The sequence below is a fragment of the Natator depressus genome, chromosome 13 (genome assembly GCF_965152275.1).
Source record: "Natator depressus isolate rNatDep1 chromosome 13, rNatDep2.hap1, whole genome shotgun sequence".
NCBI lineage: Eukaryota > Metazoa > Chordata > Testudines > Cheloniidae > Natator > Natator depressus.
Genome location: NC_134246.1, coordinates 8,351,864 through 8,373,571, shown reverse-complemented (window position 1 = coordinate 8,373,571; position 21,708 = coordinate 8,351,864). Strand labels below are relative to the sequence as shown.

At 47.6% G+C, this 21,708-nt stretch overlaps 1 protein-coding gene across 1 annotated transcript in view; it reads right to left on the bottom strand.

The window, feature by feature from the left end:
• Positions 1 to 21,708, bottom strand: part of LAMA5 (laminin subunit alpha 5) — a 163,137-nt gene that overhangs the window by 75,916 nt on the left and 65,513 nt on the right. The window contains exons 3-8 of the mRNA XM_074969645.1: positions 21,105 to 21,222; positions 13,486 to 13,604; positions 11,718 to 11,888; positions 10,928 to 11,025; positions 2,470 to 2,585; positions 558 to 676 (exon numbers count right to left, since the gene is read on the bottom strand). Coding sequence (XP_074825746.1) covers positions 558 to 676; positions 2,470 to 2,585; positions 10,928 to 11,025; positions 11,718 to 11,888; positions 13,486 to 13,604; positions 21,105 to 21,222 — 741 coding nt within the window. The remainder of the gene's footprint in view (positions 1 to 557; positions 677 to 2,469; positions 2,586 to 10,927; positions 11,026 to 11,717; positions 11,889 to 13,485; positions 13,605 to 21,104; positions 21,223 to 21,708) is intronic.

Sequence of the window (21,708 nt, the reverse complement as noted above, 5' to 3'; positions counted from 1 at the left end):
GTACTTGCTCTGAAATTAACCAGTCAAAGGGCTTTTGCATTGCCATGGTAAGACTTCAGTTAGGTGCTGAGAGAGTAGGAAGAGCAGCATGGCACTAATGCTTAAGCAGTGACAGACAAGTGATAGTATTTGGGCCCTGTAAATTGGGGTGGGATTTTTCAAAAGCACTAGAATTGGCCTAATTCTGCTCCCATTTGAAGTCAGTGGTCAAACTTCCATTGAGTTCAATGGAAGTGGAGTAAGGCCGATGCCCAGGGCGTATGAAAATCCCACCCACCCTTAACGCATTAGCCATGCATTTCCAAGGTTACGCTAACAGACAGGTGCCCACGAACTACCCCACCACTCCTGCCACTGGTGCATGATCCTTTATCCTGATGCCAAGAGCCCAGATTTCCTGGGAAACTAACAGAAAACGTGAGAGCTCCTGATTTGCTTGTTGCCCACCATGCAGAACTACAATTCAGGTTAATGATACAGCCACAGAAAACAGGACACCTGACAGTCCATCATGTTACAACAACAATGTGCAATCCCCCCCCCCCCCCCCGGCGTACCTGACATTCTATGCAGACACCTCCCCCTTTATACTGGTCATCGTAATTTTTGCTGGCCTTGTGGCGATCGACCTCTGGATCATAGTAGCAGTCGTAGGCATGACCATTGCAATTGCAAGCTGAAAGTATAAAGAGACAGGAGCTCAGTGGGAATGCTCCTCTGGGTTACTGATCACCATTCTCCAATGAAACAGTTAACTGATGTATTTCAACTCCCTCTTCTCCATTCCCTGATGAAGGGTTGAGAGGTTGAATAAGTCTGTATTGCATGGGGATTGCATTTAAATGAGGAATGAAGCTCAAAAGGGGCTCAAGGGCCAGTTAATCACTCTAGCTTTCAGATGTCTCCAGTCTGCAGATCAAGGCTGGACACCTAGGAAGAACAGGCATTATAGCACGGCTTTGGCATTTTCTGCAACCAGAAAGCACAGAGGCACAAACTGAAAAGAGGCAAGCCCGAACATGGTGGGAGGGGAGAAAGGGAAGTTATCCAAACTTTGGGGCCCCCAAAGTGGTTTGGAGCACACATGCAGGCCAGTTCTCAATGTTATCCAATTAGAGAGGGGCTGAGCTGTGAAGTTCAAACACATGGTGAGAGAGTGTTGGGTGGGGTTGTTTTTTTTTAAATCCATGGGAGCAAGATCCAACAGCCCATTGCAGAGTCCCTACATTTATGAGATCATGTGATTTAACTGAGCTTCATGCTTCACTTTCCCAGCCCAGCATGAATTCCAGGGTTAGCATCTACTGAAGGGTTCTGGCTACATAAATAAAGATGTAAGTAGATCTGAATGCAATTTATCTTCAGAGCAGGACTGAGCAATCAGGATGATTGCACAAAGTTTAGGACAGAGGCAGGAAGGGGACCAGAATTAGCACTCAGTACAGATTAAGCGGATATCATTGTAGAAGCCTTCACAGAACAGAATAATCCACAACACAGACCACCCCTCTTCCTATACTTCTAGTTACGTTCACTAAGTCTGGTACTAAAATGCAGGGTGCCCATAGGGATGGTCTGAAGGACTGGTAATGAGATTGTAAAACCCGGCAACAGTACAGGACAGCCTTTCAATGGAATTATGGCCACTTTCACTTCTAAATCACCGATTCAAGTCCCAATCAGGGTCTGCAGTGAGCAAAAGTTACCACCACCCAGGGGCTTGTCTGAAATGGCTTAGTGAGCTCAGTCCAGTCCCCAGTGGAGAGAGGAACAAGTCACAAAAAACAACACTACAATCAATAGCTTTGCTACCAGTCACCCCAGAAGAAATGCAGTCTCACCCCTCTACAGGGGATCCTTCCCGGTCAGGATTGTGGTTCACTGGTGGAGCAGCATACGGGTCGCTAGTAGCTTCCCTGGCCATGCTAGACGTTCTATGGATAAAGGACTTTACCTTCCAATGCTGACAATCCAGCCATTTACAGGAGCATTGAATTCCCACCAAGGACCAACAGAGAGACTGCCCATAATGCCTGGAGAGGGAGATTTAATGCAAGACCCCATCAGGGGCTCCAAGAGGGACTGTGCTATGGATTCCTTTCTCAAGCACCCTGGAGTGCAGGGGGCTCTGCATGCTGGTCCCCCTGCTGTGGCTGGTCAGCTCTGCAGCTCAGTAGACAAGAGGCATGGGGAAACATTGGGGGAGCAAGCTACATTAAGGCATATTTGCTGGGTGCACCACGTCCACGGCCAGCCAGCACCGAAAAGGTAACATTTTAACTCACTCCCCAGAAAACCACTTCAAGCCCACAAAGCTTTAGGAATGGGATTCTAGGGCAGAGCTTTGGGGCCGACCACAAAGCTTCCCACGCCTGGGGGCAGTGGAGTTTGTTCATTCCATGTTTTGCAATCACCTAAACAACTGGAAAAAGGGATAAAAAGGAAAAAACCCAGCCCACATCCACCTACGTTGGCATTCATTAGCGCTGTCAGTCATAGCTGGTTTCCAGGGTAACTGGTTGAAGCCCGGGCAGCAACGATCACATGAGCCGCCACAGGTGTTGTGTTGACAATCGCACTGCAGCCTGGAAAATGAAAGGTGAGTGAGCAGAGTAACTTCCAAGCCAGGTCACTGAATGCCGAGGAATCCACTGACAGCAGGACTTGGCTGGGGAAATAATGAGAGCTGGCCAGAAAACAGAAATGCCTTCCCAGGAAAAAAGAATTTTTTTCCTCCCAACAATGTGAAAAGTCTCGAACTGTGATGAAAAGTTAAAAATCACAAAAATTTTACTGGGAAGCAACTTCAAGAACAATTCCACTTTGGGAGACCCACAGAGCAGCCTGGGCTCACTGTATCTCCGGCCTCAGAGCTGGGGGAGAGGTGGGAAGGCAGAGAACCATGGTGTTCAGCATCTGCCCACATCCTTCAGACTAAAAGTGAAACCGACAAGAGCCTTCCAGGCAGGTAGATGGGGAGCTGTCATTTCGATTTTCCCAGTGGAAAATGAAATTTTCCACAAAACTGAAATTTTCCCACAAAAAATTTCAAATTTTGGTAAAACACTTTATTCGTTCGGATGAAAAATTCTTGACCAGCCCTAGAAGTAACAGCACAAGAGGAGCTGCTTCTCTTCAGGCAGCATTCACAGATCAGGGGACAGATGCTTCTTTGTGCAAGCGTTCGGGTTTGGGAGGACAAGTGAGAACAGGTCATTTATGCCAGGCTATTGATGCCCAGGACTCTCTGCAAACACACCGGACTAGGTCCCTGCCTGGAGGATTTTGCAGTTTAGACAGGCACAAAACAAATGATCAACACTTTTCATTCAAGACAGCTTTTCAAAACAAAAAAAGGCTTTTTTCAAACACAAAAGTTTTTGTGTATTTTAAATTTACTGATTTCTGGACAAATACAAAACACTCCCACCATCACATTTCTCTCTGGGGGGGAGGGAGGGAGAGAAAGACGGGAAGAAAAACAAAACACAAACTCTTTTTTTCATCCAAAAAACCCCCCCCAGAAAATTTCAAAAATTTAAATAAATAATTGAAAAAATTGAAATCTGTTCACAAAACTGCCCCTTTCCCACCCATCTCTACAAATGACTGAGGTGAAATATGGCAGCAGGGAGCAGATAGCGCGTATGACCGGGATGCAGTGCTGGAAGGTAGAGTTAAAGAATTAACAGAGGGATCTGAAATTGGCCTGGGTGAGGTTTCTTGATGCATGGGGAGTGGAAACTTGTCCCCTCAAGCATAAGGGGCAACGTTGACAAAAAAAGCATGAAGTCAGGAGTGCGGGAGAGACATGGATCGCTAAGAAGAGAGGAACACATACTGGGTGAGCAGCTTGAAATTAAAGCAGCATCTTTCAGTCTTAGAGGCTAACCGCCAATGCTAAGAAATGCATTTCCTGGTTTTAGTAGCTAGCGTAAGTAGCTTTGCGCTGACCAGACAGGCAGCCCAGAAGGCGCCAGGCAAGAATTCTCACTAGTCAAGTGAGGAATCTTGTCCCACTGCACTGCAGCGGTAACTCATTCTGCAGTGACATCACCAGGAAGCCTGCTCTTATCAGCTTTTGCAGACTCAGGAGTGAGATCAGATAAATACCTCATCTTTTGGGTGCTTTTCCACAAGGAACCAACCCCAAGACTCCAAACCTTCTGGCCCCTGCCTACAACTTGCTTAAAAGAAGACACGATTTGTTACATGTATTCAGGTAACACCTAGAGGCCCCATCTCCCCACTGTGGTAGGAGCTATTCAAAAACACACACAAGGAAAACATGATCCCTGTGTGGAAGAACTTGCATAACCTGCTGGTGGATGGGATTATTGCATCCCCCTCTGTGCCCAAAATCTGCTATAGCCCCAGCCACAGAGCCAGGCTCTTTAGTTCAAGCTGTAGAGACTTGCGCTTATAGGTCTACAAGTCCCTAGTTCAACTCCCGGGTCAGCCAAGATGGGGTCCCTTGAACATAAAATGCATATTTCAGAGTAAGAACTAGATATCTATTTTGCCCTGCTGTTTAAGGCTGGCAAAACCTTCACTTGTTATTGAAGCTCAGCAGCACCTTGGGCAGAATATGCTCTGCTAGTGAATTATGGACAAATGGGCTTGAGTTACAATATTTACATACTTCATTGATCAAGACTATACAAAGGAGGAGAGGGAGCCGGGGGCGTGCTCCTATCACACCCACATTTCCTGGTTGTTCTGCCATGAAATAAAACCACAGCCTTTCCCTTGGCAGTGACATTGCCAAAGGGGAGTCTGAGCAGCTGCGGCCGGATGCAGTCTGAAACCCTCAAGTGCTGGTGCATCTGGATTGGGCTGGAGCCCAGGTAACTGAAACGGTCAAGAGCCCTGATTGCTGCACGAAACTCTGCTGACCCTGGGGGTGCCAGGGGAGAGCCAGACAACTGAAGGAGCCAAAGCTCAGCCCGAACAAAGCTGCCACCACACAATGTTGGCCTCCCTTCTGAAATCAGCCTGGGACAGAACAAACTATCCTTCAGAACCTCCCGATAGTAGCAACACCCATATAATTCATCCCCTGGCACAATCGTTTTCTGACTGACCAGGCCTCCAAAAGACTAGTGAATTTTGCTGGCTATCCTATAGCAGCAGCAGATGGGATGCCCTTCCGATGGCTCACTGTCCCCCCCCTTTTACCCCCCACACCAATGCTTCGGCATCTGTGACAGGGGGCAGGGACCTGAAAGAAAACAGTTGCTCTTATCAGACAGATACAGACAATACTTGGGGTCCTTCCAAAGTCATTTCAACAAGACTATCTGCCATTGTAAATGAGCTGCTGCCCTCTGATCCTGGCCTGGTATCTGCTTGTTAGCAGGGAATCCCTGCCTGGGAATCTTTGTCTGCATGCCTGGCCCACTCTGAAGCATGTCAGAGCCCCAGAGATGCTCATCTTTTCTCTCCTGTCTTCTGTCAGGTGAAGGGACTATTTCTGGCCCTGCTGCATTCCAGCACGTGGAAGGAGAAGGTTACCCTTAGCCAGAGGAACGTCCCTAATGCAGTGCAATTCCATTTGGTATGAGCCTTTGGGCTTCAGCTGGGTCCCACTGAAGCTAATTGGGAGTTTTGCCATTGACTTCAATAAGGGCAGGATCAGAACCCTTGGGAACAAAGGGAATTGTGCCTTCCCCCTCCCACACTCCATACACACTAAATCCAAGCCCTGTGAAAAATACGCTGCTCAGACATTTGTGTAGTGCCAATTTGTGAGGAGGAAGATGCTGTCCCTGCATCTGGGGACTTCGACGAAAACCCACATAAGCTAGATAAACAATGTCATCTACTCCCATTTATAGACTGGCGATTGGCGTCGGAGACGTGCTTCATCACACGTGGGAGCTTTGCCAAACTCTTTAACTCACCCAACTTCACTTTTGAATTTCTGGGGGGTGGGTTGGCCCAGGCCATGCAAGCATGGGTGTGCGCGCTAGGGACAAGCCCAGTGGCAGGTATCGTGGAGCCAAGGCCCCATACATGTCCACTGGGAAAGGGAGGCATTAGCAGCCAAGAAAGGCCCATATTCACATCTGAGGGGAGCGAGATGGAAACTGGAAGAAAACTGAAGAGCATGTGAGCATTCTGGCAGCAGCAGCCACCTTATGGCGCAAATGGGACAGCCGCCTTAGAAGGGGTTGAAATACTTGCTAACTATCAAGCTAGGAGACTTAGAGCCTGAAACTGATTCCCACTCAACTCCCGCAGTGATTTCAGTGGAAGCTGGACCAGACCCTACCACCCCTCTTTTGTGTGATACACCGTGTGTAGGCATGGGTGATACAGGCTTCCCACATACAGAGTCTCAGTCTTCACCAACAGCTCCCCAAATGCACCCATGTCTCTGCTGAAACTTTCCAAAACAAACGTTTCCCATCATGCCCTGTGCTAAAACCACTAGACTGTCCCACCTAGCAAACCCAGTCTAAATGGGATTTCTGCAGACTGACAGAAATGCACAATTCTTCCCTCCAAACCGTCTTGAAAACAGACTGCTTGCATTTCAATCACGAACTGCCTTTCTGCCCAACAGTTGGCAAAAGCCAACAAAATGCCACATCCCAACAATGTGATTTTATATTGCCTTCGTATCTGGAGGAAACGGACACTTACCATTTACTATACTGAATCCAGGTATATTTAATCCTGTCTCAGCATGGAGGGAGGAACTAGATAACCTCCTGAAGTCCCTTCCAGCCCTATATTTCTGTGATTATTTGTATTGCGGTGATACCTTGAACCCTCAGTCACAGACCAGATGCCGTTGTGCAAGGTGCTGTACAAATACAGAACAAAGGACAATCCCTGCCCCAGAGGGTTTGTAATCGAAGTGAGCCTTGATTCCACTCCTCTCAGACCACAAGACGGTCAGGAGTCTTATGGGAGCAGGAAACAGTTCTCCTAACTAAGCGCAAAGGTCCCAGATTTCATGTGGGAGATTTACAAGTCCGATCGGTGCCAGAGGGATCCTCACCGGACAGCATCAGAGTGGTTTTCACAAAACTTTTTTATATTCCAACCAATTGGGAAATCAATACAACCTGTCCAGACAGCCACCTCCCAATGTTCAGCACAGTAAATGCTGAGATACCATCAGGATTTTAATTCATCCAGAACAAAAAGAAAATTCCAGGCTTCCCTCTATTTGTATCTTCTTGTCTTGCTGCTGTCAAAGCCCTGGCATTTGAAGATGTAGGACACATGCGGTCAGATACACTGCGCTTCCCAGCCAGGAGGGTTACACACAGATTTATGAGGGGACGATGAGGCCCTAACAGCTGCCGTAGATGACACGATAACCCCGTCAGGCTCAAAGCCCACAGCTGCATCTGCTGACAGCCTCACCACCCTCCCGTCATGCAATGTCAAGCTAGGTATCTCAATGCATCAGCTCCACGTCTTCATGCCACAGAGACGTTGCATCATTGGGCCTAATTATCTCTGCATACCCGCTCTGCTGGGAGGCTACGAACTGCTGCTGTCAAAGCCTTTGAAAAATGGGAGTATTCCTCCACTGAAAATTCAAATTAATCCTATTTCTCTCCAACCACCCAACTCAATTCCCATGGAGCTCAGATAAGGCAAGCAGGAGGAGCTTGCTTCCCATCTCTTCTTTGCGGTTGCAGTTCTGACCATGTCTTCCTCCATGGAAGCTAAACCATGCTAGAATTACTGCTGAATTACAGCTGGCTGCCTCTCTCGCTGCACTTCCAGTGCCGCGTTTATATCGTCTGGTTTGCTATCAGTTTACAGTGGTTCCATTTTATATTCTTCCGTTTACACAGTGCAGACATATCCCAAAGGGCCTTGCAGACGTTACTCGCCGACTATACAAAGAACACAACTAGGAAACACTTTCCCCACTAGGCAAGAGCAGCCAACTCTGGAGTGAAATGTGGCAGCTGTTTAAACAGTGTGCTGCAACGCTACCCAGCCATTTGGGACAAGGAGCGAAGACAACAAATGCATCCAAATGAAACCAAAGTGGGATTCTGGAAATCAGAATATAATAATGAACAGAGCTGGTGTTTGGCCAGGATCCAGCAGGTCTGTCCTCCCCTCACTTTAGCCTCCTCTCGGGAGCATCCCCAGCTACATAGTCACACACACCAAGGTCAGTCTATGCTAAACAACCACTCTGCACTGGTGCATCTGCTTTATTCTTGCAGCACTGACAGAAGACAACAAACACGTCTAGCAACACCTAGTTTTCAAACGAAATCAAGGAATTATCCAGTTCACATCTTTACTGAACTATTTGTTAGGAGAGAGACGAGTACCCCAAACGCAGACTTGCTTTTCAATACCTCCTTTGTTTTAATTCTTAGCGGATTTTAACCTTGGCTGGGACCTGCTGGAATTTCACTTTACAAGATCCAAAACCATTACATGATCCGTATGAGAAAGAAACTCAAGCTTCATCAGGTCCAGCTGAACCTACCCAGCCCATTCATGACAGCAACACAGGCTGCAAACAGATGGCTAAGACTCAATGCTTTCATGGTTATCAGGAACTATGTGGAGTTTCTAGCTGGAAACACAGACAAGGAGGGTCCTGCAGGCCAGAAATGTAACAGCTCTGTGGTTCTTGCTGGTTCGTAAAGACTGGCCATTTACGCCTTCATATCAACTTTATTAAAGGGAAAAAAAAAAAAAAGGAGAAGAAGAAGAATTCGGCATAGCCAGTGCTCCCAATGAGTGGGGCCAGCAGTGAGCCCCTTATTCCCATGAGCAGTCCCACTGATTTTATGAGACAAATATAGAGTCAAGCATTTCTCAGTGTGCACCAAAGAGTTGGCGCTGGGCTCGGAGCGAATTTTCCACTCATGAAAGACTCTTGGCAATGATCCTGAATGGTAGGATGGTCTCGTGGATAAGGCCCTGGTCTGGAACTGCAGAGACGGGGGGGTAAATTGACCACAAGTTTCTTGCGTGAGCTTGGGAAAGACCCTTCATCTCCGCTGTCCCTCAGTTTCCCATCAGCACAATCCCCGCCTCACCAGCGTGTTGTGAGGATAAATGTACGAAAAGCTGTTTAGCACTTGGATATTATAGCAATGGGGGCCACGCAAGTGCCAGGATACAATGAAGGCCTCAGCACTGTGTCTGCTCAGCTACCTACATGACCCCAACAAACTGCTCTGAGCCTAACGGGGAGAGACCAGTCCTCAGCCACTCTGCTAAGGCTGCTAAACTGGGTTGCCCACTGTGGTGGCCCTGGTTTGCGTAATGGATCACAGTCTGCTAGGAACCGGACTTCACCCACTGAAGCTGCCCAGTTTTATAGGGGCATGTTTCTTAATCTCAGTTTAGTGAGAGTTTTTTCTTTAAATTAAAGCAATAGTCTCCAACTCCTCCCCCTGCTAGCTCACACATGTTCATTACTCGCTTTGCACTTCGAGGCCTTGCTTTTTATTTTGCCTTTTTCTCCCCCTTTGACAATGGAATGTTTTGTTTAAAACCCGACACCGTATTATATTGGAACACGGACCATACATGTTCCCCGCAAAACTGGAGAGCTTTGCCTTCCACCTACACTTTGGATCCAAATGATGTTTTGTCTGTTGCAACCCAACTAAGTGAATCTCTGATGCTTATATCTAAACATCAGGTGTCAAGGATTTATTTAGTTGTGCAACTGCTACACATAAGTAACCTGCCAACACGAAGATTGGATTGTTTTTTTTTTTTTGTTTGTTTTTTTAAGTTTTTAATCTTGTACTTTTGCCTTCTTCTGTAATGAGGTAAATTGTTTGTTATACCCAACTAGACAATAGACAGCTGTGCAAAGGAGACACGAGAGAGAGAGAGACAGATCTCAATTATTTTTGGGATAAGAACCAACCACAAAACAAACAGATAGGTTGGCAAGATTTTAGCATTGCCACGGCAGAATGTTTTCCCACCCCCCTCTTTAAAGACGGTAAGAGGGCAGAGGACAAAACTGTTGGTTCAAGCTAACTTCCAACAGATTACGGAGATAGCTATTTGAGTCCTTTCTCTGAAGACAGCCTCTTATCCCACCAGTGTGTAAAACGATCTGGACAAGAGAAGTTCTCCTGTGACATCTCTAGGACCCAATTCAGGAAAGCACTTGAGCATGTGCTTTAAGTATGTGCTTACATTTTAGGGCTTTAATTCAGGAAAAAACATAAGGCTGAGAATGTTTAAAAAAAGGCTTCTCCCTAGCTGCCTCATATGCATCCCACAAAAACAGTTTGTGCAAAGTTTGATTTGTAGAACAGAAATCCACAGCTCTAGGGCAGGGATTCCCAAATTGGGGCTTGCGAGGTTATCATGAGCTGTCAGCCTCCACCCCCAAATCCCGCTTCACCTCTAGCATTTATAATAGTGTTAAATATTTTTAAATGTATTTTAATTTATATGGGGGGGGTCACACTCAGAGGCTTGCTGTGTGAAAGGGGTCACCAATACAAAAGTTTGAGAACCATTGCTCTAGGGGACATCACTGAGAGATCCAACACCCTGACTTGACTCCAAGTAGCAGAAATTTCACTGTGGCAGTGGGTCCACAGACACCTTCTTGGGTGTCTGCAGAATGAAACATTTTGAAAACCAGACAGTGGGGTCTAGCTAAGGCAATGTGGGTCCACTAATAATCTTGCTCTTTTGAATGACTCAGCTGTATGCAATTGCAGAACCACTACCCCATCACACAGGCAAGAACAAGAAAGTTACTGGCATATCGCATGGCGACTGATCCGTGGTATGAGGTTATCTCAGGACATTTGTGACAGAAGTGGTATTAGAATACAGGTCTCTTGGCTCCCGATCCAGTTCCTTAATCGCAGAAGCCTTCCTTCTTTCCTAGCACAGTCAGTTTTAATATCTCGACACAAACACCAGAATTATGGAATTTTGAAGGTCTTACCTATAGGGGTCAGTAGGGTCCTTGGCATCACAGACGTCCGCATGGCCATGGCAGACGCAGCGCCCTCCAATGCTGATATCTTTGATGCTGTAGTAATACTGGGAGAGCACAGAAAGAGCTGGCCTTAGGATCATTAGGCAGAAGCCACACGGGTGCTTTCACCCTCCCACTGGCAAACTACACTGCATGTTCTCAGACTCCTGGCCAACATTTCCCTGGGCTGCAGTAACACCTGTTAGTGATCACGGAGTCCTTGTGGCACCTTAGAGACTAACAAATTTATTTGGGCATAAGCTTTCGTGGGCTAGAACCCACTTCAACAGATGCATGGAGTGGAAAATACAGTAGCAGGTATATATACATAGTACATGAAAAGATGGGAGCTGCCTTACAAGTGGGGGGGTCAGTCTAACGAGACAATTCAATTAACAGTAGAATACCAAGGGAGAAAAAGTCACTTTTGTAGTGGTCACGAGCTTATGCCCAAATAAATTTGTTAGTCTCTAAGGTGCCACAAGGACTCCACATTGTTTTCATTTAGACAAAGTATATCAGTCTGTTTGAAAGAGACTGTAAAAGGAGAACATACAAAGGTCTGCCTTTTGGACAACACTTGCAAAATAGTTTCCCCATTGTGCTGAATCCTACCCAGCAGCCCTCAACAAAAAACCTTGACTCAAGGCACTGACTTGTTACCAGAGCCACATGTTCTATATCACAAATGAACTATTTTCCAAGGCACATGGTACCAAACCTACTCCTCCCTCATTAGCATCTCGAAGCATCTCACCCTCCTGGTCACAGTCGGGTCCCTTAGGGCTTTGCCCATCAGGTGCCCAAGCAGCGTGTTGGTCTGCAGGAAGCGCAGTCTGATGTTAGTGGCTTTGGTGAAATTCCGCAGGAGAGGTGAATACGAGAAGTTCATGGCTCCCGGGCGCCCGTTTACCAGCGAGACGACAATCTGCGGATCCAGAATGAGAAACACACAGCACAAACCTTCAGGCGGACAGAAAATTAACGCCTCCCTCTGATAACCGCAAATTCTTTCCGACCCCAGTAGATTGAATCAACAAACTACACGTTGTGTTTCCAACAATGGCTGACATTCAACTGCAGTCCATGGACACAACTTGCAAAAAGGAGCCACTTCTGAAGAGCAACTACCAGCATCCAGAAAACCATAAGAATGATACCACCCTCACAGCCCCTTCGATTCCTAGCCCCTAGAGACCGCCCACTAAAAAACCCTCCCCAAACAGAGTTTTGATCCCAAAAAGGGAGAGGTGCCAGAGAGTCTATGAAGTCCACTAGGAACATGGCTAACACCACAGATTTTACATGGAAGCTGCTCAGATACTACAGCGATGGGCAGCAGCATAAAAACAAACAGATCCTCTCCCCTTCAACCCAATCTTGTGGCCAAACTAATAGGTAGACATTAAACAAAGCATAAGCCAGTCGGCCCAGGCTTTGACAATGGCCAAGTCAGGATTTGTATGGAAGACGTTTCTCCCCCTCTAAACTCAGACCCTTTTATGGTCAGTACTTCTGAAGGGTCCATTCCAGTGCAAGTAACTGCCCATATTCACTTAGGTTTTTCTTCTGCAGCTCTTGGGCAGGAGAAAGACTTTAACTACAGCAGAGCACATGTGAAGTTGGAGAAACATAGCACTGGCAGAGCCTAAGCAAACACAGCCTCCAAGTCATGCAGATGCCTTCAGAGCCGAATTCTTAAATGGGGATTAACAAGATGCTCCCACAAAAACCCACCTGCATCGTGGCCACAGATCCCAAGTTTACATGTGAAAGGGCAGGGTTTTGACAGCCCACCCATTCCACTTTGCCTTTCTCTGAAATCTAAGCCCTTGCTGCCAAGCTCAAAGTCCTCCAACTGGGCAGAACAGTGTGTTTTATAAACAAGAATGTCTGCGGTTTGCTGAACTCCTTGCATTTTGTTATGACCCTTGCTGGTTCCAGCACAGTCTGGGGGTGGATACACAGACTACGGTAGTATCTGAACAGCTGAAACAGATCCCCATGTGTACAGCAGAATTTGACAACAGGGTGCACCAGATTCCCCAGGCCACCACATCTCATAGCCATTTATCAACACTGACGTGCTCTGAAGGAAACAGGCTACAAGTCATGCAGTTTCCCCCACCACTAGGGAAGATGCATTATCATCCTCAGATGTCTGAAGCCAGCCTGGTGACCCTTGCAACAGAGAAAAGTCCAGCTCTGCTCGTGATGTCTGGTTCCCTGGAGGGCCAAATGCTTGCTTAGCCCATAGGAGGAAGAAGTGCCTGGCAGTGTAGTACAGAGACAGTCAGCAACCAAGTCCCAGCCAGTCCTCCTCCACCTGAGGAAAGAGTGAGGAGCATCCTCTGAGCCTTACACGAGGCTCTTTCCCCACCCTACACAAGTGGAAGCATTTCCAGCCCCAGAAGAGTACCTGGAGCTCCTCAGAGATCCTTTCATTTATTTCAGCCACCTGATTCCTCCCCCACCCTGAGAAAGACAGCTCTTCAGGGAAATAAAGGCCTAGAGCAATAGCTCACCTCTCCGTTTTCTAAAGGTACAATCCTGGAATATTCAGTAGCGCAGATGGCGTCATCATCCTTGGTAATACGTTCCACAGTATTCGGGCCAAACTTCTCGATACAGTCCCTCTTGGACGCTGTTTACCAAAGAGAGACCAGAGCAATATGGTAAGATGAGAGGTATGGCCCAGATGATGTTTAAACCAGCACTTCCCAATAAATGCTGGTGGGAGTCACCTCTACACACAATTAACTCTGCATTAAAAATTCATTACAGTTGAGCTACTGCCTCTCCTGCCATCAGCTCTGCATCACTTAGACTCTACTCCTCCACACTACTCCCCTCGTCAAAACTGCAGAGACAATGAGAAGTGAACGGGGCCATAATTTGAGAACAAACACTGAAGTCATGCCAGAAATCACCAGAGAAAAGTCCCATTGCGGTGTATTCTAGTCAGAGTTTCATAATTTCATAGATTTTATGGTGAGAACTATTATTATGATTACCTAGTCTGACCACCTGCATAACACAAGCCAGGGAAACTCACCAGTAATTTCTGCATCAAGCCCATAACTTCTTTTTGAGCTACAGGAGTCCGTTTAGAAATATACCCAGTCATGATTTAAAGACTTTAAGAGATGAAGAATCTGCTACATCCCTAGGTTAATTGTTCCAGTGGTTCATTACCCTCACTTAAAACGTACATCTTATTTCTCGTCTGAATTGGTCTGGCTTCAGCTTCTAGCCACTGGATCTTGTGAGGTCTTTTTCTGCCAGATTAAAGAGCTGGTTATTATCAGAAATACCTTCTGTAGGTATTTGCAAGCTGGGATCAAGTCATGTCATAACCTTTTCTTGGATAAACTAAATAGATCAAGCTTCTTAAGTCTCTCACTATAAGGCATGTTTTCCAGACCTTATATCATTCTTGTAGCTCTTTCACCAACCCTTTCCAATTTTTGACACTTTTTAGAAGCAAGGATGCCAGAACTGGGCACAGAATTCCAGCAACAGTATCATCTCTACCATATATAGAGGTAATACCACCTCCCTGCTACTACCGGATATTCCTCCTGCTCTTGCATCAGCAGACCACCTTTATACAAAACACTGAAATACAATAATCCTGGAGTTTGTTTAAACACCAAAGAAGGTGGCAAACAGTTTACAAAGGGGCATAACTAAGAGGAATGAGATAAAAATCAAGACGAAAAGTATCTAGGATGAACAGTAAAATATAATCAAAAATCTTAATGAAACGACTAGCATGTGGAACAGCCTCCCGAGGAAAATGGTGGAAGCCTCAATACTGGATACATTTCAAACAGGACTGTACAAAGCACTAAACTATACCATGAAGAGCAAAATGACTGCACACAGTGGTTTTATCTTCCATTCCTAAAACTCGTGATTATTGGTAAATAAACCAGAAAACTTAAATCACGCAGAACAACCCACTTGGTGACAGCAATCCAGAGCTCCTGCCACTAAGTGGCAATGCAAGGCTGGCCAAAAGCTAGAGGACAATCATAACTGGTCATTAAATTAACTGGTCAATTGCCGCGCACAGTCATGGAACATGCTTTTGGAACAGAAGCCAACAGCCTTGCATGGGGTTTACAGGAGCCAGGATACAACTCTAGGATGCCAAGCGTTTCCTTGCAGCTGTAGGAGCATCAAACCTCCCACTGCATGACTGAACAAGCACGTGCCACAGACTGGAGAAGCCCTGCATACATTCCTGAAGGTCTTCTGCCCTCGCGTCCTCCAGGGGACTCTTGACATTCCTTCATCTGCAGAGTAAGTGGGAAGAGAGCCACACTGTTTACTATTGCCATTAACAAGATGGTCATTTCCTCGGACTCCCTTGGAATTAGTCACGTACCTGAATGCTCCGGTAGCAGAGACTCCGCCAACATGGACACTCAGGGTCAGGCAGCTCATTAGATCTCAAACCAAGTAAGCTACAGGAGACTTGTTCTATACAGTGACTAAGGGGCTGACTATGTCATCTTCCATTTACTATAAAACATCAAATGACACCACCCTCAAGGCAACCACCTCCATAGAGGAAGAACCATGAAACTTTCTTGCCCATTCCTCTGAAGCGTCTCGCACTGGCTACTGTCAGAAGCAGGATGTTGGCCTAGAGGGACCTTGGGTCTGGTCCAGTCTGGCAGTTCCTCTGTTCATGGAAGGGTGGTCATTTGCATTTGACTAATCTGATAATATTTAGCACTTACACAGGGTATCTCATCTGATGGTTTCAAAGTGTTTAGCCAGGGAACAGGAAGTATTGTTATTATAGCTTGTCCAAAAAAAAAAAAAAAAAAAAAAAAAAAGGGGGTGGGGGGAGTGGGGCAAAAATTCTCACCCACATTTTTATCTATTTCTCCATTCCTCCACCTAACACAATACTCTCCATTTTAAAGATGGGCAAACTGACACCCAGACTGGAGAAATGACCCAAAGTCACACCGCAAGCCAGTAGCAGAGCTGGGAGTAGATCCCAGGTTTCCCAAGTCCAATCCAGGACCACCCTGCCTCTCATTCTCTAAACTTTAAGTTTACTGTCACTGATTGTTTCCTCATCACATGTTCTACACGTGCCAAGCACTCAGCAACACACGTAAATGTGCACACAAGAATGCAACTAAGGCTTGATCCAGAGATTAACCAGGAGAAACAAGGGTTAAAGCCAGGCAAACGAGCATGGCAGATCCTCTCAACTGTTCCTGGCAGGGCTGCTCAGCTCAAATTCAGACTCAACTGAGAAATGTTAGCACAGTTCACCGGAATAATCCTCAGAAATTCGTTGCCATGTGCCTGGTGTGAAGGTGCCCCCTTTACAGCACGTGCAGCCTTGAAAACTAAGTCAGGCTGGAAAGTCAGAGGAGGGAAGAGACTCAACCAACCTCGCCCCACACCCGCTTCTCATCCACGGCAGCCATGTTGGTGTGTGCCCAGAGATACCTAGCACCTGACAATGTGGCCCTGGTCTATAAACAACGCCTGGGTAAGGGAACGAGCTGAAGCACAGCAGTAGCAATGGGAGGAATGGGGCTGCAAAGTGTAATGTCAAGTCTCCAGTGTCGGCACTGGATTTAATAACCCACCACTTTGATTAAAGGCTGCTTTCCCTTGGAACCCCAGGCAGCGGCCTGTCATCATTGCAGGTCGGCGCCGATCCATTTCAGGACACCGCCACCCTGGGAATATTTTGGTGGTAGGGAGAAAGAAACACACTGGCAGAATAAAGTGAGTGCCTTGGACTCTGGACCTAGTGATTTTCCGGAGGGACCCAAAGCAGCAGGGGCTGCAGCAAGGTTAGCGGAAAACCAAGGCTCCATTTTGTTGGGTGTTCTGGTGGAGGGGGAGAGACTGAAGCAGAAGATAACACTTAACAATTACTGTGATACACCTAATGGAAGGGGGACCCTCCGCAACACAAGTCTAATATTGGCGTTTAGCTGTAAGATATTAAACCCACTTGGGCTACACAAACACCTAAACGTTGGTACCCCTCCTCTCCGACAGTCCAACCCCTAACTGCTTGAACCAGAGAAGAGGGAAGGAAGTGTGGGCTAGAAGCCAGCCACTGCGCAGTTCTGCTCTGACACTGGCTGTCCCTGTGTCCTCAGGCAAGTCACTTACTCTCTCTGTGCCTGTGTTAACCCATCTGTTACTTGAGAAGAATACTGTTTTCCCGCTTCATAGGGTTGAAAGGATCAATGTTGTTTATATTCATTGCATTGTGGGCTGGGGCTAACTGGTTATAAGTGTACATGCAGTCATATGTCCTAGGATAGCCACTGCTGTTTAAAGCTTCCTCTGGTCCTGTGGCAACCTGAGTCCATCATGGTCAAGTTTAACCCAGTGTCCACTGATGCTTCTTAAAACATAGCCCTGTGGGACACAGATGGACAGAAAAAACCCCCAGACAGATTAAAGACAACCAGAGGGACCGAAGAGTCAATGCTGCAGGCCATGTGCTGTATTACATCCACCCGTCCCTTTACTAGTGAGAGAAGCAGATTAAATCCTCATTCTGATTCCATGTAACATGGCTAGCCAGCCAGGGCAGCGCAACGTGTGTCTGGATTAACATCCCAATCCAGAACACACCCACATCTTTGATGTCCTGTCCTTACATCAAACGCAGGGTTTAAAAAAAACCGAACGATGAACCTTTTACCTAGCTTCACACTACAACCACCCCACAGATCCCCTTCGCCCCCATCCTGCTCTCATTTTACTTCTCCACTGGCCTGGAAAAAGTATTCTCCATGCTCCTCACTCAGACCCACAATGGAGAGGAGAAAAATTGTCATTGCTATGGTGTCTTTTGGCCATAACCTGCAGTGCTCTTCTTCCTACTTCAGTGAAGTTTTCTACAACTGAGTCATTTTTTCCCTCCCCTTTGAGAGATAAACCCATCAGCCGCCCTGGCATTTCAGTGGAATGTATTGCAGGGACACCAGAGAGTCTGGGAAATTTAACCCCTCGTGGGGAGTGCAGGCTTGGCAAGGTGGAACAAGCTCCAGATCTGGATGCTCCTCTTTTTGGAAGCAGGAGCCAATTTGCATCGTTAACTCTTTGAAGAGATCAGTGTCCCCTTTGGAAAGGTCCTATAGAGCAGTGGTTATCAACCAGGGGTCCAGGGCCCCCTGGGGGGCTGCGAGCAGGTTTCAGGGGGGTCCACCAAGCATGCCCAGCCTTAGACTCACTAGAGCCCAGGGCAGAAACCCAAAGCCCCGGCATGCAGCACTGCAGCCCGGGGCCCCGAGCCCCACCACCCAGGGCTGAAGCCAAAGTTGTGACACAGCTGGGCCGTGGAGTTTTTATAGCCTACAGGGGGGGGGGGGGGGGCTCAGAAAGAAAAAGGTGGAGAACCCCTGCTCAGAAAATGAGTATCTTTCTACAGGCTTTTTTAATCATCCTATAGAATTTAATACCAAATTTTGTCTCTCTTCTAGGGAATTGCACAGATTAGGTCAAAAATAAGCCTGTGGAAAGAATCTCCATTGCTACCGAATTCCATCAGGTCTAGTGTGTCAACCCTCTTACGGCCTACAGGAATCTTCCACAGGTTAGCAGCTTGCTCCATTGCCAGCAGCCGGAGGCACCCCAGCTTCTCAGCCAACGGGGATTTAGGCAGCACTTGAGTGAGAGGGACCAGCACACGGCCCTCGCTCCTGCAAGCTGGATGGGCAAGCGGGTGAGCACAGAGCTCCACGGACACCAAGACAGCAATAGTGGCTTTCTGTCACCTTTCACCCCTGGATTCTGGGGGTGCTAGGGGCTGATTTGGGGGTGGCAAGGACTGCTCTAACTTACATCCTGACTGCAATGGACCCCAAAAGACCCTCTAGCAACCCAGAATATTCAGAGGGCAGAGCGATGTGGCCACACCTTCCCTTTGCCAGGCAGGCCCTTGTGTGGCGCCTACAGGGCTCCTTTGCCAGTTCCGCTGGGGAGATTAGGCTGGTTTCCAGCCCCCTTACACAGCCAGAGCAGCAGAAAGGGGCAAGCCGCAGCCCAGAATCAGGGCCCAGGTCTCTGAGGGTCTGTCTACACTCCAGCTGGGAGCAAGCATCCCAGGCCAGGTAGACAGACTTGCACTAGTAGGGCTCGAGCTAGCATGCTAAAAAATAGCAGCGTGGATGTTGGGGCTCCAGTGGTGGCTCAGGCTAGCCGGGGGCAGCGGGTCGAGAGCCTGTACTGCTGCCCAAGCCGAAAGGTGCACACTGCTATTTTTAACAGGCCAGCTCGAGCCCCACTAGCGCGAGCCTGTTTGCCCAGGCTGGGAACTAGCTCGCAGCTGCAGTGTAGACAGACCCTAAAATAAATGGCTGCTTTATCAACCTGCTATGCTGTGCAGCCTCTTCTGTGCAGGGAATTCTGTAACTATGTGGGGGATGTGGCCAAAAAGCTCGCTTTACAGGCCAGGCTCCTGCTGATTGCACTGGCTGCCACCATCGCATAACGGAGGAGCAGGTAGAGGCCTTTGGGGGGAGGGGGGATCTCAAGAAAAATGGTAGCTAGGAAAGAACGAGCCGAGTGAAACACAGGGCAATTTGACAGGAGCGTCTCCTCCACTGTGCACAGCATGAAGGTGAATCAGGACTACGGAGTATTTACAAAACTAGGACAAGCGAGGAAGGAAATTTCAGGCCGTTTTATCTACTATGTTAAACAAAACAAAACAAAACCCCTAGGATAAAGCTTCTCTCTCTTCTGATCTGAGAGGGAAACCCACGCGCTGACCCGTAAATGCCAGGGCAGTGAGCCTCGCTAGGAAATTCCAGGGGCAGGCATCTGTGTACTTAAAAGCACCTTTTCTCGCCAGGTGTGTGGATTGGTTTTAAATGCTAGTTGTAGATCTTAGCTCACATCTTTTACCAATTACTGCCAGTGCTCTCAGGAGGGGCCAGCTGTTATCGCGCTCCCGGTGACTTGGCCGAGCTGCATGTGTTTTAGGATGATAGAATTGTTTCCCATGTACTCTCATAACTAGGGCTCTACCAAATTCATGGACCGTGAAAAGCACGTCACAGACCGTGAAATCTGATGTTCCCCATGAAATCTGGCCTCCCCGAGAAATCTGGCTATTGTAGGGGAGAGGCAGGGCTAGTGCCACCCTAGCTGGGGGTTTCTACCATGCGCTAGACTCCAGATGCTAGTCCTGGCTGGGTTGGGGAGGGACGGGACTCCCTCTTCCCCTGCATGGGGCACTCCCAGAGCTGGGTCAGACCCACCTCCGGGAACCTCCCGCACCTGCAGAGCGCCGCGGCCAGCAGCAGCACAAAAGTAAGGGTGGCAATACAACCCCACCCCACACACAATAGCCTTGCTCCAGATGCTCTACCGCCCCTACCCCCTTTTGGGTTGGGATCCCCATGATTACACCACCATGAAGTTTCCAATTGAAATATCTGAAACTGTGAAATTAACCATTTAAAAAATCCTCTGACTATGAAATTGACCAAAATGGACCATGAATTTGACAAGGCCCTACTCATAACAGCAGAGACCAGGTTCTTCTTCCAGGCGTAGACTGGATTAGATATAATGGAGCAGTGATTATCCTCCACCCTCACACCTCGCTGCTGTGGCAGCCACTGATAAGCGAGTCAGGCCTGCCATTACAAAATGGAGTAGCTAAAGGCTTTGCTCTCTTGCCCTCTGTCAGGGATCTACGTGTTTGTTCCTTGCTGGTGCTGCGCTGAACAGGGCATTTCTAAATAGCAGCCATGCTGGTGAGGGTGTGGTGGTGGACAGGGATGGGGGAAGGAAAGGCAGGCTGCAGGAGCGAGGTAACTTCTCACTGGCATTAAAGATCTACCATAACCCAAAATAGCATCTGTTCCACTGGGTAAACTTCCCGCTGCTCCGATCCAACCTTTAGTTCTGGCAGCAATAAGTTCTCTGTGGAAAGGGAGAATTACAGGTCACCTGCTGTATTAGAGCATACCAGTTATTCAACTCCTCCAAACCCAGGTGCAGAGTGAATTTCCATATAAACAGCAACTCAACAATGCAAAAAACATTCCTCCTGGTCCTTCATTGCCCCATACAGCGAAGCCAGCATGAATTAAGACCCAACTCCTCCAGTGGCTGCTATTGCCATACTTACAGGCAAAGTACTGCCACGGCTCATAGGTAAGTCCGAAATCAGTAGATCGCTCCAGCACCCAGAGGTCCGGACGAGGGGAATTGGCAAATTTGATCAGGACGTATGCCACGTGGAACAGCTGAAAGAGACGAACATGTGGTTAGGTTGGTGCTCAAGGCAGCACTAAAAGAAGAGAGGACTGGTGTGACCCATGGTGGCACCTGATCCCTTCCCACCTTGGAAATAAAGAGTGGAGCAAAACTCTCTGCTCCCACGTGGATCACTATGTAACGTGGATGCTGGACAGAGCCATGGCGAGGGCAAGACGTTCTCAAGATTGGACGGGTCAGATTCTGGTTATATTTATCACTGGGGAACGTTCAAGGACAGCATCTTCCCAGCTGGAATGGGACTGAATGCAGCAGGGCAGTATCCTGCACACAGTTCAGAAAGTCCAAATTCACCCCATCAAAATTCAAAGATCTGCCTGTCAAAATAACCACTCCAAGGCAGCTTCTGCATTACACACTGGCATGAGCAGGACAGCCACCCACACTGTATCAGCTCAGTGCTCGGAGGACTTTCTTCTCCAGGGCTGCAAATCACCACATTTTACAAGCCTGAT